This window comes from Sturnus vulgaris, chromosome 1 (genome assembly GCF_052056855.1).
Source record: "Sturnus vulgaris isolate bStuVul1 chromosome 1, bStuVul1.hap1, whole genome shotgun sequence".
Taxonomy (NCBI): domain Eukaryota; kingdom Metazoa; phylum Chordata; class Aves; order Passeriformes; family Sturnidae; genus Sturnus; species Sturnus vulgaris.
Window position 1 is genome coordinate 57,808,473 of NC_142243.1, and position 17,371 is coordinate 57,825,843.

The 17,371-nt window shown below is 42.5% G+C and overlaps 2 protein-coding genes across 5 annotated transcripts in view; one reads left to right on the top strand and one right to left on the bottom strand.

The window, feature by feature from the left end:
- The window catches only part of LANCL2 (LanC like glutathione S-transferase 2), a 41,708-nt gene extending 28,333 nt beyond the window's left edge, over window positions 1-13,375 (top strand). Inside the window, exons 8-9 of the mRNA XM_014887651.2 lie at window positions 1,285-1,357; window positions 3,034-13,375. Of these exons, the coding sequence (XP_014743137.2) occupies window positions 1,285-1,357; window positions 3,034-3,149 (189 nt within the window). The 3' untranslated portion in view covers window positions 3,150-13,375. The remainder of the gene's footprint in view (window positions 1-1,284; window positions 1,358-3,033) is intronic.
- Window positions 10,527-17,371, bottom strand: part of VOPP1 (VOPP1 WW domain binding protein) — a 62,614-nt gene continuing 55,769 nt past the window's right edge. For all 4 annotated transcript variants that reach the window (XM_014887655.2, XM_088167480.1, XM_014887656.2 and 1 more), the window contains 3 exons: window positions 15,349-15,426; window positions 13,238-13,374; window positions 10,527-10,986 (listed from right to left, as the gene is read on the bottom strand). In XM_014887655.2, coding sequence (XP_014743141.1) covers window positions 10,805-10,986; window positions 13,238-13,374; window positions 15,349-15,426 — 397 coding nt within the window. In that variant the 3' untranslated portion in view covers window positions 10,527-10,804. The remainder of the gene's footprint in view (window positions 10,987-13,237; window positions 13,375-15,348; window positions 15,427-17,371) is intronic.

Below are 17,371 nucleotides of genomic sequence, written 5' to 3' on the forward strand. Positions count from 1 at the left end.
AAAATTTCTGTTGCAGTTCCCAGGCTGGAAGTAATAATAAAGGCTAGCGTACAAGCAGATGTGGATGTTGCAAGAATTGATTGTAGCTTAGAAACATGCCATAAAGATGTTTGGTCCTCGCATTTAAGACAGGATTACATGGGAGAATTAAACCGTAGTTTGGAGATTTATAGCCAGAGGGTGCCCAAAAATGTTTAATTGGTTCTTAATAACAGTGTAAATCGCAGTGTTTGTGTTTTTTCCTTGTGTTTCCTGAAGACACTCACACACATGCACATACCTCTATCAAGAGAAGAAAAATTCATCCCCCACTAAATATTTAAACAGAATGAGAAGCGGAGGAAGAGAGGAGATAGCAACCATTTCCTTGTAATGAACAGAATGGCTCTGGCATCATGCTTATACCCCATAGAGCCCCAGCTCTACAGCTGGGCACCCTCTCATTAGGCTGATATGTTTGCTAGCAGGTAGTCCACATTGCAGGAAACAGGGAGAGACCTCTCAGTTGTTTGTTTTGCAGGAGTCTATGCATGTGTTTTGAACAAGCAGTGGTTTGCATCCAAGCACAGAAATGCCAGCAGAATTTGTGCCCCCCTAATGCTCTGGGGAGCCATAAAGGAGAAGTAGCTAGTTGTTATTGAATTGATCCAAGTGTGGTTCATAAGTCATGTGTGTCTAATGTAGCTACTGCAGCAGCGCCGATCAAACGTGAGAAAGACACTGTTAACTCTTTTTAATGGTAATCCATCTCCTGCAACAAAATATTGATGTCCGTAATTGTCTAACCGTATTTATAATGATTTTTCAGAAGGCTTGGAGAGAGCAAATAATAAAACTAATTAATGACAGCTGAAGATTTAATACTCTAAATTGGCGCACAGAAATGATAGAAAACCAAAATGCAATTAACAGCTGTAAGTCCTGAGTTTGTGGATAAGTTAAGCACCAAGAGAGATAAGAGACTGATGCAATATTAGTAAAATTTTGACTGAGTTTATCTGTTCTTACAGCATTTTCCTTGGCATGCAGCAGGGTTGATTTACAAAAAGCAGATGTCTAGTCCACCATTACACTGTTATGAAACTGAAACTCATTCTATGCAAATACACATTTTAAAACCTGATTGTGGCCTTATCATGGTTGAAGGAAGACATATTGATCTCAGTGATTTATGTGTTATGTGTCTTACACTGCTTCACATTTTGTACCTATTAATGATATTCAGATACTCAAGCTTGCATGTAACAGACTTGAATAAAAATGTATTTTTAATGTGTTCCCCAGTTTGCTGAATGGTGTTTGGAGTATGGTGCACATGGATGTCGTATTCCTGACCGACCTTATTCCCTCTTTGAAGGTAAAGTAATGGTGTTGCAAAGTTTTTGGAGGGATCCTCCACTATTAAAGCCTCCCAATACCATCACCTTTGTCTAGAAGAAGGCAGGGCATAGAAAAGGACAAAGAAAAATCATTCACTGTCACAACTTTCACTCCTGCTTTCATTTCAGCAGTTTGAATGTAAAACCAGTGCCAGTGTTACTCCAGTGATGCAGCTTGGTTTAAAGCAAACGGAAGTTCAGGCAACAGCTTTGTCACAGGTGGTTTTTGGAGGGACTGGTCAGAGGAGCAGCTGTGACTAGGGGGTCTTAAGCTGTTGCTAGCTGTCAGAACTAGGTCTTCTCTGCTGCCATATTCAACCAAGGAAAAGACAGTTTTAATATGAACCCGAATCACTTGAACAGAAGCGTTCTTAAGGGCTTATCTGTAAGTTCAAGATATTACCAGATACTTTCCTAGAGCTTTGTATTTTTTTTTAATGTACCTTATTTTCTATTCCCTGTATCGTCCTCATGTTAGAGAACTGGTAGCAGGGAATTAGAGATCCAAGTGGGATTTAAGGTAGGGCCGCAGCTGCTCCATGAACAACGAGCCTCGTGTGCCACCTGCCGCAGATATTTGAAATTACAGCAGCCGAGCAGCGATATTTGCAAATTAACAAGTCAGGGCGTGAATGAACACAAGAGAGCAGGAGTTTATATGCAGCCCTTCTAAATACAGAGTTATCGTCTTAATGCTTAAAGGAAAAAAGCATAAGTATTCCTATTCCTGAGAGCACCCTTGCATGCTCTTGCAGGGAGGGAAAAAAGCATGCATACAATCTGTTGTATAAAAGCTTTGAAATTTGTTGAGAAGGTGAAAGAGTGTGAACAGCACGATGATTTGTGCTTTAATGCTGACACACAGATTTTATTTTAGTTTTTAATTATCTGGAATTTTTTTTAGAAAAATATAGAAGTCTCATATTTGTAGAAGTCTCATATTTGAGATTAAAAAATCCTCTTAACTTTGGGTTTTGTTTGGTTTTGTAGCCAAAATTGTGCTTGCATATGTCCAATTCCGCCTGTACATGCATGCTTTGAACAGAAGTTGCATGTGCATCCTATGGAATTGTCCTAAGTGTTTTGTTTCCATCAGATAGTGTCATTCTGAAAGATTCCTTTATATGTGCTTAGCTGTTTATAAAACAGGATTTTAGCTTGATCATAAAACTGAACTTGTATTTGTATGATCTCCTTGTTGTGCCTCTCTTGTGTATCATCCTGTGAGTTCTGCTGGGTGATGCACTTTGGGCTCTGGATGACCTCTACTTGAATAGTGAGGAAATGAATCTGTACTTCACAAGTTCAATGAAGTTTTGGCTTTTTCTTTTAAACAGTGAAATGACAAGCAAGAGCTGCTCAAACTGTGAAGTATAGTCTAAGCTTGGATTAACATTTTCTTAATTTGAAATAGCATTGAGATTGTTCAGTTGAAGAGATGTTAGCAGAGACATCTCAGTTCTTGCCTTTGATCTTTTCAAATAAATTTGCTTTCCTGGGCGAAGTACACATGATCTTGTCTTTCCATAGGGCCTAAGTTCACCTCTTTAAAAAAAGATCCTAGTGAGGGAGGTGTTCAAACGGGGGCTGTTGCCTTTGCTGTTAGCTGTGCTATTTTAATGTGCACAAAGATCTCCTTGTCGTTATGTTTTAGGTATGGCTGGAGCTATTCACTTCCTCTCAGACATTTCAGTACCGGAGACTTCCCAGTTTCCAGCGTTTGAACTTAGACCTCAAAAGAAGGAAAACAAAACGGAACAAGATGGCTAAAACCATCATTTTGAAAGGAAACTGATGCCAAAAGACATGAGACTGTTTAGTGCCTCTGACAGTGAACCAACTTGACGCTGAACTGACAGATGGATAAAGCCCTTTTCTCGCCCCTCCTGCCCCAGAGGACCATGAAGTCATTGGAGCATGAACAGGAGAAGCTACACTTAAGTTCTGTTAAAATGATACCTAAAGATGTAGGACCAGAAAAGTCAAGTTCTGAACTTTCTCTTTTCCATTGTATTTGTCTTTTTTGGTCTTTGCCATGCTCTGCACGTTTATTGGTGTTGTGTGTTGATCTGAGTCTTTTGTTGTTAGCCAAAAGCTGGTCTCTGTGTGAATCTCCGTCCTGTACCTTCGTGCATGACTTGTGTTGCTTTCTGCAGCGTGGTTACCTGCAGAGAGAGTTTGCTGCAGGACAGTGCCCAGCCTCACTGGTGTGCTGGCAGCTCTAAAAAGAGATGAAAAACGTTTCTATGTTCATTTTTTTCTGCCTTTTTCTCCACAGTCCTTAAAAGCTAAGCTGGTGGAGATCAGCCTGTTTTGATGAAGAGGCATGAGGCCATTTCCATTTTCAGAAACTTAGCAGGTTGGAAGGGATCTGACTTGTCTTTTGCTGCTGTTGTGGGAGTCTTCTTTGAAAGTCTGAAAGAAAGGTTCTCTTTGATACCTGCAACTGGTTAATGTGTTAGGTGCTTATAGCAGGGTGGATATGCTTCTCCCCACCACTGCAAAGCCCTATCCCATGCCATAAGATTAAACTGGAGGTGGAGTCACTTGGACTAACCTCCTTCTGCCACCAACAACAGAGTCTGGACAGAATAACTGCTTCTCCTTTCCTGGACCTCGATTTTGAATAAACCTGTCCTGCAGCATCTCATACAGAGGAGCAAGGGAGCGTGCCAGGCCAAGCTTCTCATGCAGGTAGATCAGGATAATTGTTTCTTTGGAACCGAAGTGGTGATTTGTTCCGGGCCCTCCTCTCCCACGTAGTAGTACAGGAGTGATAAATACCAGCTGCTTTTGGAGGCTGCAGAGGATTATTGAGCAATATGAAGCCATTGCTAGTGGCTGTAATTGAAGTGTATTTCATCTTCAAATCCACAAAGAAAAAGCTCTTTTCCCTTAGTCTTAACTGCTGCTAGTGCTCTGCTTCCCCCTGTAGTGTGGTGGGGTTGTGAAATACTAGGCCTGCCTCCAGGTGGTCCTGAATATCAGGCCACTGGTTTGGGAGAAGAAATGGGACATACTCCGAGTACTCTTAGAGTGGGCTTATGTGTCCAGGTAGTACCTAAAGCGTAGTGCACTCCCAAGCAGGCTCTGTGGTCATCCTCCCCCAGATCTCCTTTTGCTCTGTCATTCCAGGTGCTGATTTTAACTGGTATCTTCTGTCAGGTGCGAGTGTGACAGATAGCAGAGTTTGACCTTTTGGGCATGCATTGGGATATCCGTGACCTGTGGGCCATCTGCTGAGTTCCAGTGTCTGTGGTTGGGCTTGGAGATGCATTGTTGCTCCTGTATAAATCGGTCTTGATTTGTCACCTTGCAGGTAACTTCCTTAAGCACATTCCAGTGTCTGTTGCCAAATCCCTTGGGACATTAACAATTTCCTCATTTAGTTCTGCTGGACAACAGCAGCAGTGTCAGTGCACAAACAGCTTAATGTTACAGTGTAGCAGCTCCTCTGCTGGTTTGTCAGGTAGGATTAAAACATGGGAGCAGCAGGAGACACTTCTCCACCCCTCTGGCAAAGGCAGAAGATGAGGTGACAAAACAAACCCAGCTGCATCTCTACAGCCAGGGATGGGCGAAAATGCTGAAAGGCAGTGGGAATGGGGAATGCTGCATGGTAAGCAGCTGGGCTGAAACAAACAGGAGCCAAAGAGCAGAAAGTGAGAAAGAGAGGGAGTTCTTAATGTGAGGGATGAGTGAGGAACAGGAAGAGCTGGTCACAGAGGCAATGCACAGTGCAGTAGCAGAGAACATCTCGATGAGAGATTCGTCCATGCCAGGAATGCCAAGAGCTAACTGTTTCTTTCTTCAGCCTGTGTATCCCTGATCCTGTCCATAGAAAAGCCAGGAAGGAAACTTGCTCAGGAAGTCTCAGAGAAATACTAACAGAGGTAGACGCCAGCTCTGATCCTGTTTCACATCACCCCCCACCTCATTGTTTCTTCCCCTCCACTGTGGCTGCAGAGCATGTTGGGTGTGTTAATAGAGAAAGGGCTCACCACATTTACAGGAACTGCCTGCAAACACTGGCCACGCTGGCAAATCCCAAGCCTCTGTTGTATGGACTGTTTAACTAGGGGGTCTACTGGCAGGTTTTTCATTCAGTGATTATATGCATATTAGCCTTGGCTACTGTGCTTGGAATGGCTCCTGTGGGAGGTGAGTTTGGCTGGCTGGAGCCTAAAGGGAATTAAAACCTGCTAGTTTTAAAAATACACAGATATATACACACTCAGAACAGCTGAATGCTGAGCAGATCCCCAAGATGCTGGCATGTACCTGTCTATGAGCAAGTCAGCTAGCTGCCCTTCTGTACCATAGCCAGCCTTCTGCCAATGGTGGGGCCTGGCAGGCCTGGCACCAACTTTCTCTGCAGAATCCACTCGGAATTGAGAAAGACTGGAAATGTATGAAGCTGGGAAGTGTCTTTACAGTGCATCTGACTCATCTTCCTGACATGACTTTCCCCGTGGCTCCTCCTCTCTGTCCGTCACAGCGTTATGATATCTAGGTGGCCCCTTAAGGAAAGTGATTTCACCGAGGCATTGTCTTCAGAAATGACATCAAACTACAAATGTAGAAAATGTCTTAATATTCCCTGGTTTGCTTTGTCTGTGTGTAATAGTCTACCTGTTGCAAAAAGCAGTAGTGTTAAAAATGGAAATGCTCTTTGGGCAGAAAAAGAGGAAAAAAATGCTGATGTTTTGTTCTTTGGCTTTATTAGTAAAGATCAAGCTCTGTGGTGGTAATTTGTGTGAGTCTGTTTTTTCTTCACTGTGGTTCTGCTTCCTTCCCTCCAGCACTGTGATAGCTGTCCCACTGATCTGACTGCTGAGCTGCTTCCCTCTCTCCTAGTCCTGCATGATGAAAAACATGCCAGAAAGAAGGCAGATTGCTTTTTTTGTAACCTTCACATTTTGTTAGTACTGCAGCTGCCTTCCCTGCTGCTGCTTCCAGGTGATTTTTAGTGTATGTTGCTTAGTGCAAAGCTCTGCTTTCCTTTATGGCCACACAGATGCTGTTGAAGAGTTTGCAGCTAAAGCCAGACTACGGATGAACTGGTTTTTTAAACACATATATGAAATCTCTGTCCAGCTGAGTAACAGCTGTTTCCAGCTTTGAGGAAGCTTGAAATGTTCCTCTAGCTAGGCTTTAACAGAAGGAAACATCAAGTATGCTGCAGGCAAGGGGTAGTATTTCTGTTTCACAAAGCCCCTTGTGCTTTTCATGGCCATTTTGGCCACCAAGAGAAACTGCTACTTTTTTGGATGGAGAGGATCAGTTCTGGTCTGTAGATAATCTATACAAATTCAGGTGTAGGTGGATAACTGCATTGGGGCTTTTCTAGCATAGCAGATCTCTAACATCTAAATAGCACATGAGAGATGCATGGGAAGAAGTACATGTGCTACGTGTCACCTCATAGCTAGGCACCACTGTGCTGCCTGAGCCCTGCCCAGGAGGCTCTTTGGTGCAGCAGCCTTTCCTAGTGAAACTTCACTTTTTTCCCATGTGTTTTCACTGGTTTCATGTCGATTCACAGTCAGGGCCAGCGTGATTTGTGCACAGGGACCTGACTTTAAACCACTGCTTGTCCTTGACATCTACAAGTGGATTGTGGTAAATCCAGCTTGTAGCGATTAGGTAAGATAGGGTTAGGCAACAGGAGAGAAGCAGAGTGGGACAGGTAAAGAGACATCTATGTTTGTGACTTCTCTCACCACATAAAGCTAAAATAACAGATTTGAGCAAGAAGACAGGGCTGCTTAACTTGTCACTGTTCCCTCTGCCCTCTCTGCTGTCTCCTCACCTTGCAGCACATGGCAACTTGGAACAGTGGCTGCGAGTTGCACCTCTCATCTTTAATTGCCTTATTATATAGCAGTTCCTTTGTAAAAGCTGTCTCATGCTGGATGAGACACCTCTGTATGGCGTCTCTGTAGTCATTTCCCTGCAAAACAGTACAAACTGTAAGGCAGCTCAGCTCCTGGTGACAGGGGATCAGAGGGGAGGGCTCCCACAGCCACAGGGCCTATAAAGGCATCCCGGCTCACCTACTCAATTAGCAACATTAGATCAGAAAAAAAAGCTAGGCTTCACTATCTGAAAATGTGTTATGGCTTCTTGGTTAACCTGTGTGCCAAGGAGTGATGTTTTGATGTATGTATACGAAGCTAACTTTTCTGAGGTTTTGGAGATGGGTTTTTTGAAGCAGGGAAGAAAGACTACCTCCTTTGCTTCTTCACATGGTCTGAATACCTTTTTTGAAAATATAGTCTCAGCTGTCTGTTGTTACATCAATGAAAAGCTGTCACAGAGGCTCCAAAGGGAAAAAAACAAAAACAAAAAACACCCACAAACCATAAAAAGTTGTCACTACATTATCACTTCCCAAAGTGATGAAATACACAGGCCCCACCAGAGTTACAGGCAAGGTGAACCAAGAGTACCTGGTAGTGCCTCTTCTTATAAAGCAGCATAGTTGGAGATTTCAGCAGAAGGGCAGAAGGATTTCTGATCCCCTTCTCATTGTTCCTGCTGCCAAGTCACAGGGGCAGAGACCTCAAAGGTGTCCTGCTCTGCCTCCTCAGAGATACACCAGACACATTTTGGGGATGCACAGCTGAAGAAAGGAGCTCAGGGAGTTACATTGTTCATGTTCCTGGCTCCTCAACCAGGTTCAGTGGCTCCACTGAAGCATCTCCATTCTGGCCAAGCTCTGTCAAGGGGTTTAGCCCCCCTGGCTGAAACCTCACTGCAAGAACCAGGAGACAGACAGGCACAAGACACAAAAATCACCTTCCTAAGGTGGATGGGAAGATCTCAAAGGCTGACTGGGAGTCAGCTGCACACTGGTACAGTGCCTCTGGGACGGGGCAGGGGAGTGCTCCACACATCCCCAAGGCTCCCAGCCATGACAACCAACCTTATTTTGCAGTCAAAACACCATCCTGCCTCATCAGCAAGGCACCAAAATCTCTCTTGTGTTTGAGAGAGGATGCAGTAGCTACACCCAGAGAATCCCAGCAGATAAAGCACCAAACCTCCATGGGGAAATTCACATTAGCAAAGTTGCAGCAGCTGGCAGCTCCTAGGGCATCACCACTGCTAAGTAAAATCCTGTTGGAATGGGCGAGGCAACTAGAGGAAAGGCATGTAAACAATTTGCAATTAATGCATATGGATGCCCACATAGGTGTTATGTTTTCAAGATAAGACCAAGCAAGTTTGCTAGCAGAAAATTCCCTGTGTTGTACGAGGTAGTGTCATCCATCAACACTAGGAAATAAACAAGCCAGACTTGAGGAAAACTTCACCTGAAGTTGAATTTCACTGTACAAAGGCTTCTATTCAATGTGTCCAGGACAATGCCAGCTGTCATAGATACATTTCATAATACAAAAGGACTTAACAACATCTATCTATTAACATGAGGTCTGTTGCCACTTCTATTGACAGGAAAAGGTTGGAATTACATTTTAAAAATTATGTTTTGTAAACACTACCAGACTCCGTGACATACACAGTTTTTACACTTCAAGTGCAAGCTAATTTAGAAAATACATACAGTTGTGATGTGCAGATGGACCTCATATTCACCTATAAAATGTACTTTTTTGTTCACTGAAGTATCCCTCAAGCCTAAGACTGCACACACAAAAGTACTTTGCTTTGTCCCTTATTATGATGCACAGTAAGGGAAAGCCTTGGTTACAATTTCACCCAAGTCAGGTAGGGAGGAATGAACTCCTCCAGTGTTCCAGAACTTTGCTCCAGATGGCTACTGATGACTCCACCAGCAGAAACAACGGCCCTTACAAGTTTTTCTGTTAGACACTCATATTCACAGCAAGAGAGATGTTTTGCAAATCCAGCCTGACACCTAGAAACAAGTTCTCAGAAGCCACTGGCACAGAACAACAGCGCAATAAAGCTTTGGCTTCCTGTGCAACACAGGTCTTCAGATTACTCCAAACCACCTCAGCGAGACTGCTGTGCCCTGGCTGGCATCACACAGGAGCATTCACCTAGTACCCAAAAGATCACATGGGCCTCCTAACCCTCAGCTATGTTAATTTTCAGCAGTAGGAGGCAATGGCATCTTCTTTTTGTCATTGCTCAGTGACACGACTGAATATGCACAAAGGCAGAAGGTCCCATTAGTACAAAGTCATGTTTCAGAGCAACTTCAAATTTTTGCTTGACATGGATGGGTGCGAGAGCCCTGACAGGCAAAGGGGCTCTGTGTTTATTTGAAGATGTTCATTTGTGGTCATTGAGAGGGTTGGCCATGAGCACTCATAGCAAAATGCCTGAAGAGCTAAGAGATATTGAAAGCCAAACCATCTGTGCATCAGGTCAAAGACTGCTATTAAAAGCCTGTCTCAAAAAGTTACTATTTTTCAGACCTAGAGAGGAGAGCAGGTTTACAGATCTGTCACCTAAGATGACAACTTTACTTGGTACTCTTTGTGGCAGCAATAAGATTATAATGAAAGATACTCTTTCTCAGGGACTAAACTCCCATCAATGCCAAAGAGAGTAAATGTGTACCTATGCTCCCATCCCTTCTTACTGTAAATATTTTCCAATTTAGGGAAGAAAACTTACGTATTTTAGTGTTTCTAACTGTTCTGTCAAGAGGCACAAGTAGCTCTGAGTTGTAACACCTTCCTTTCATGCCAACATCCAGATCATTCTCTGTTCCATACAATCTCAGCACTGGTAAAACACGGGGAGCCAAGAGTCAATCACACAGGCAAAGTTCAGATTATGAACAAGAAACACTCAAGTCCCAGTCCTTAATTTTGGATGCATCATTTAAAGTAACAACTCGCTCTTTACTAGGGCACTTGGCAGAGCCCCTGCCACGACTCAACCAATACTGGTACTCTAGTCACAGTGACTTTTATCAGAGCGTCTTTCTGTTATACATCAGAAAGAGATGGTAGTCACAATTTCTGGTAAAGTCATTGCCCTGTTGCTTCTACCTTTATCCTCTTTGCTGTTTCCCACAGCTGAGGGCATTTCTGCTGTGGGGTTTTAGGAAGCTGCACATCACTCTGAGGTTGCAAGAACTGCTATCAGTAACCTGCCATGATGCAATTAAAACCTTGATTGAAATGAACAACAAAGAGAAAGACATAGAGGTTTTAAATATAGGTTTCCATTAAAAGCATTACAAAGACAACTTCTCTCATTTTGAAGACAAAGAAAAAATCCACTTCTACTAAAAAAAAGAAAAAAGAAAAAAATTTAAAATTAACCCCTTTGCAAGTAACTTTAATGAGGAAAGGTGCAGGGAAGGGAAGGAGAGAGTACTTGGAGAACTAGCAAGTGTTCAAAAGGGCAGGTGCCTTCCATCTTGGTCAATTTGCAATTGCACCTTCTTCTCACACAGTCAGGTCAGAGAGCCAGAGTCCTCACGTGGAGGATTTCACCACCTGCTCATAGGGGGGAGGTGGTGTGTTGCAATAGGAAGGTGGGGGTGGGTAAACCGGGTTTCCTTGTGGGGAATTGGGCTGGACATGGAAAGCCATAGCCATGGGATTCATCACAGGTCCACCTGGATCTGTGTAATACGGCACTCCAGGTTGTTGTGACCCTGAAAGAAAGAAAAGGAGAAGAAAGGTATCAGCAACAGCAGAGGCATCAGGTTGTGCTCTCCCAGGGCCTGTGCTCTGCATACTCAGAGAAGGCTTCTCATAGTGTTCATCAGAGCAAAGACAAGGAGTAACTTTCTCCCTTCCAGAAAAAAAACAGGCTGGCAGGACTGCATTCACCTCTTCAGGTACTACCAAAAAGTTTCAGTTTTGCATCCAATGGAAATCACTTAGTGAAACAAAGGGCACTACTGCCCCAAGCAACTACCATTTGAAAGGGAAAACTGTGAGCCCCGTTCAGTTGCTCTGACAGAAAAGCGTTTCTGTCTGCACAGAGAAGAGGTGTGGGATCCCAGACGGACAAAGGAGTCTCTACTGTGGCCCTGACTCAGGTGTCAAGTCTTACAAAAAGACTTTAGAGATTATTTTGTGGTGTCTTGGATCTGTGGATAAGCCAGAGTGAAGCTCAGATGGATAATTTCCCTCCTAGGCACGATACAGTTTAGAACCCGCATGAAGCAGAGCCAAGCTGTAGTCACTTACTGCTGGCTAACACAATGGGACAAGATTGCTTTGCATAGATTCAATTTAGGAAATAACATCGGAGCCTGCAGGGACAGGGAAAGCAAATTTATGGCCAAACACAAAATTCCTTGTCTATGACACATAAGGAGTAACAGAGATTGCTGCAGTAAGAACAAAGCTGGTGTGTAACCCTCCTCAGATATCACAGTGGGTGGTGGAAGATGACTTAATGCAACTGAAGTCACAGACTATCTCAAGATGGAAGTTAGTTATTTTCTCTTTCTCTGTGTCTGTTTAAATAAAGATGGACTGGGAAAAAAATAATGGCTGAGCAACAGGTTTTCTCCTTTTGGTTCCAGTCTGTGTTTCCTATAATGACACAGCTACTAAAGGAAGCTTCTCTTCTCCCAGTCAGGGTCTTAGAAAAGCACTCCCAGCAGATGCTGCTGGAATGGCAGAAGGGTGCTGCTGCTATCTCTGCAGGGAAGGAGCGAGACAGGCAATGAGTCACATTTTTAGGGCTCCACCTCAACAGTGAATTGGCTACTGTTACCAAACCTAAAAGAGTAACTAGTGGAAAATGGGAACTTGCTTGACTACTAATTCTCATTGCTTTTGCTGTTTTCTAGAACAGTAGAAAAATTAAAACTAAAAAATAAAATAAATGGTGGAGTTAGCTCAGAGCCCAAAGCTTTTAAGTAACAGTAATAACAGTCTGGAAGCAGGTGCCATAATCAGGTCATCAAAAGGTTGTGTTTATTTTATATTTGCCCACAATTTCTGTTCCATGAAGCACCATGAAAGAGTAAAACTGTTCTGAATTTAAATCTGGTTTTTATCAATCCAGCCAAAGACACTCCCTATTCATATAAACTCAAGGCTATTTTTCAGGCTTAAAAATATTAGTCTAGTTGGATTGGCTCCCCCTCAGCTGAAAAACAGCCTGCTCAGTCAAGGAGAAAAATAGATGCAGATGCAGAAGGGGAGCTCTAAAAAAACCCTTAGGACTTAAACAAGGAAGGTGAGTAAAATGTCAGTTGGTGTCTGTAACATCTTTTTAACCATTTAGGCCTTGGAGAGTTCCCAACTGCAACTGGCTACCAGAAGGGAAGAAATTACAAACTCAGAAAGCAGTTTTATCAGAGGAGCCTTCACTAAGTAGGTCCTCTTGATGCTCACAGTTATGACTTACCATGGACACAGCAATCAGACTAACAAGGGGGAAAAGACCATTTTGCCATAGAAAGACTGCAGCATGGAACATTGAAGGCAAATCAAAAATACTTGTAAGATGGTCAGATTGTGGAAGAAAATGCTGGGCTTTCCTTCATCTCTGCCAGATGTTATCAATTGTATTTAAAACTCTTTCTTCCAGTGACTGTTGAGTTTGGATACCTATCATTTTGTCCACACTGCAAAGCGAGAGCTTGCTAGGTTTCTTCCATGCATGGACACACACCTGTAAAGGTATTAGGAACCAAAACAGACCTGAAAGTTCTGTCATCCCACGTGTTTCAAAACCACTTCCGTACACTGCAGCTGAATTATACTGTTGGAAAGGCTGAAGACATCACTCACTGCAGGAGGGGGCTGCATGTTTTAGTACAGTGCAATTCCTTGTATAAATCAGTTTCCAAAAAACAATGAAACAAAAGCTCAAAACCCATCCTTTTTTAGTGCCTTGGCCGAAGTAAGAAACTAGTGAAACTTGTATGAGCAGTCTCTGACCTGATGCAGTGTTGACTGGTTGTCTGGTGTAAGACACATTAAAAGTAGGTTCTTCTACTAGTGGAGGAGGGTACATCCGCCTCCGGATAAAGAAACCGGCTCCACAACAGAACAAAACTCCCATCATCAAAAGGAACCTAGGCAAAACAAAGAGAGAAGTCAAAACCTGCACATCCAGGAAGCATTGAAATCCAGGCTGCTCACTGAGAATACATCAGCCTGCAACTTTTAACAGTTTCTTAAGGTTGCCTCTTGAGAGCAGGTCTGTCATTTGGGATAGCACTCATGGAGCACTTATGGATATATTATGGACATCTCTCAATGTTCTCTGGCATGTAACTCAAAAGTAAAAACACTTGAACTTTTCAAAAGGTTCACACCTGACCTTGGCCACTGGGATGCTAAACTGAAATTTTAGGTCAGTACAGTTTCAAACTGCATATCTTGGATGCAGGCTCCAGGCTTACAGCATCTAGGCTGCTCAGGATGTTTATGGAGTACAGAGAGGAATACTATTCTGCATTTGCCATTAAAAGAAAATTCTTAGATATTCTTAAATTAACTCAACATTTTAATTTCATCTCCCACCGGAAATATGGTAGCTGGCATTTAAGCTCAAGCCAGAAGACTAAAGCATTCAGTACTGATGGCAACAAACTTTTGTGCTTCCTACATGGGATATTACATTCTCCATAAATAAGACATAATTAGCTACCATTCTACTCCTCTCAGCATCTTTTCCAACCTCACTAAACTGTCCTCATCATTTCCTTGCCCTAGTGTGGTGGAAACAGGAACATGCAGCAAGGGCACATAAGGTTTTGTTCTTCAGACAGCAGCTTTCACTGTGCTTTCCTTGATCAGTTATCAGACACTCCAGTGACTCATGCAAGCTCTTGTGAATAGGAATGGTTCTTCTGCCTGTAATTGCAATCTTGTTTCATGGCTTTTTACTGACAATGGCAATTGTGCTTTTTTGGAAGGGAAGGAAGTTGGCCAGAGGCAAGCCTACACACCATGCTTATCTCCTCTGGAGAATTCCCAGGTGGCTGAGAGGAAGAATGTGGCACAGCCTGGCAGCAAGAGTTATTTCATAACTCTATTTCAAAACTCTGTTCTTGTTTCTACATTAGAAATGAGAGCAGAAGGAGATTCTTTTTCCCTGAGCCAATATAAATACATTTCCCTTTGGCAGTGTTCCTGCAAAGGATTTTTTTCTGAACAGAAAAACAGAGATTTATGACGTCACCCTAGGGATTGAGATAGAGAGCTCTTCACTTATACCAGTAGGGATTGTACACTGAAATCCCACAGTCAGCTTCGGGAAATCTCTGTATTATAGTATATATCAGGCTTCTGTTTTTTCACTGTTTATTTGTTGCAGTTTCTAAGGCTTTTTTTTAATCAGTCTTCAAATTCCACATTAAAATGACTGAAATCAGGTTTTCTAGGAGAGTCTTTGCTTTCTCTCGACTGTAATGAGAAGGTTTTATTCAGGTGCTTTCATAAATTCCACTCCAAAAGGAATTTACCTTATTTTTTCATTATGCATATAACAGTGATTAGTTTAAGCTTTATCCAGATTACTGAGCTTCTGGTTTCACAAACTCAGTCTTTCTGCCCTCTTTTCCTTTGCTGTCATCTCCAGTGAAATCCTCATAGTCATAAATGTACTTCTCTTCCTTTTTAATTGTAGCCTCAGTTCAGCTAGCAAGAATATATTAAACCTTGCCTAAAAGCACAATCCTGCTTATATGATCTACTTTTAAAACTGAGTGCCCAAATTAAAATGAAGAATGTCACTGCTTGGGACAGCCATAAAGAATTCAGCAATTCTGGATAAAAGTGGAACCACTGCTAGTACAAAGCAGGAGGATGCAGAAGCAGAAAAGGTCAGCCTGACATGATTAACCTCCTTTTTTTAGTTTTCTTACTGCATCAGGAGAATTTTATAAGAGAAAACCAAAATCTATGCATTTTTATGTACACACATACCTTCTTACATACTTGCACCTACTGTGCTTTAAAATAACAGGGCTGACAATATCCTGATTTAAGTCCAACCAACAAGATGAGGACAAACACAAAATTCCCAGATTCCCTGGACCTACCAAAAATACCATAGTCGCTGGATAGAGAGAGCTCTTACACAGCATCTTGAGCCACAGCAATCCTCATAGGAGCGACATCTGCAGAGAAATAAAGAGAAAGGGGTGTTAGAGGAGTGGTTGTTGCCCAGATTAAAATGGCATCCCCAACCCTGACACCATTCACACCCCCAACCAAAGCATTATTTTAAGAAAAGTCTACCCTTGGTTGGATAAAGCTATCAATCATATACATGGCACAGCTCTATCCCTATTCAGGAACTTTTTCCATGTTATTGAAACTACCTTCCTATATACTTAACTCCAAAATACCTCAAAATACCAAATATGGTGTTCAATTCTATATAAAAAAGGCTAAGGTACAAAGAAAAGCAGTATCACTGTGTTTTCTTTCACAGTAAATGAACACTGCAGACCCCCAACAGATGTTTGGAGTTTTATTCACTGGAACAGGCAACAACTGCCAGAACAAAACTGCCAGATCACCCTTTCTTTGAAATCAGCAGCTTTCAAGCAGAGAAACCACTGGGTGCAGAGAAAATTCCAATTGTACCATTATTTGCAACTTTTATGCCCTCTTTTCCTTCCCAGAAGTTGCACTGGACTGCAACTGCCAACAACTCCCAACATTAAAGCAGCCTTTCCTCTAAAAAACCCCCACACTTCAAATTAATATTTCGTATGCACGGAACATTTTTAAAGGTATTACAGCAACAATCATTGTGAGCACAAGGTACCACTTCAAAAAAGCAAGCACATACATTAAGGGCAACCTCTGAACAATTCCTATGGTAACTCCTATTTCCACATCAATGAAGTCTACTTAATATGGAAAATGACCAAGTTAGCACAGAATCTATGGTATGTTACAGACTTGGATGAAAATAAACAGATTAGCATATCCACACACAAAAAGAAAAGAGAAGGTGACCACAACTGGATTGATCTTAAGGGTGTTCACATCTGTGTGCAGAATGCACATATTTATTTAAGCATCTGATCTTGGACGGTTTGCTCAACTGCATGGCTGTGCTCCCATATTTGTATGCAAACTAAAACCATGTCAATTGAATAACTGTACAGACAATTACACATTTACATGCTCAATTAACAAGGCTTCACTCAGAAAATACAGTGTCACATAAGCTTCAGCCTCTAACTGGGGCCAGAGGAGTATGCTCTATGGATACATAATCAGTTGTTTTGCAAGTGAAAACGGTTACATGCTCTTCTGATGACAAATAAGTAGGGTTTATTCAGGCAAGCTGGAAGATCTGACATGATCATCATGGCAAGGTTCATTAACAGACTCAGGCATCCAGTTTGAGACTAAGGCCAAGAAAATTGCTCATGCCAAAAGAGAAAACACCCACTTTGCTGTCACTGAACCTGAAAGTGACCCATCTGCAATTTTTCTTCTTTAAAGCTTCCTAAAACCCTTACAACTGCTCAAACATCACATAACTACTAACAAGACTTAGCAAGTCAGCATTAACTTCAATCCCCTTGGGAACAAGAAATTAAGTATTCCTCCATGCTTCCACAGTGGTTCAACCCAACAGGAGCTTTCAAGACATATGTTGAAGGACAGATTCAGTTTCCTTACAAAAGGGGCTGGAAGCTGCTGCCTTTGGTTACACCAGTGCTCATGGTACCCCTTTGCTCTTCAGCATGCTTTGGTTGGAGCACTTCATCCATGGTCATGGGTACTTGCCCCCTTGGCTGATGCTGCACAGCAAGGATTTTGTTGGGCCAGAAGAGAAGAGAAGAAACAGAGCCCATAAATCTAGAAGCCCTTCTTGAGTCCATTAGGACAAAAATAAAAAGGATTTTCGGAATGTGAGCAGTCTTTAATCTCTGCCTCCACATAGGGGCTCTGTCAGTCCAGACACCTACATCTGACCACACAGGACGGAGAGTGGAGGCACCATTTCCCAGAGCCCCAAGAGCTTCACCTGCAATAAAACTTAAACAGAGACGTCACAGAGACTGCACACACACCTCCCCCATGCCCACCCCTGCCTTG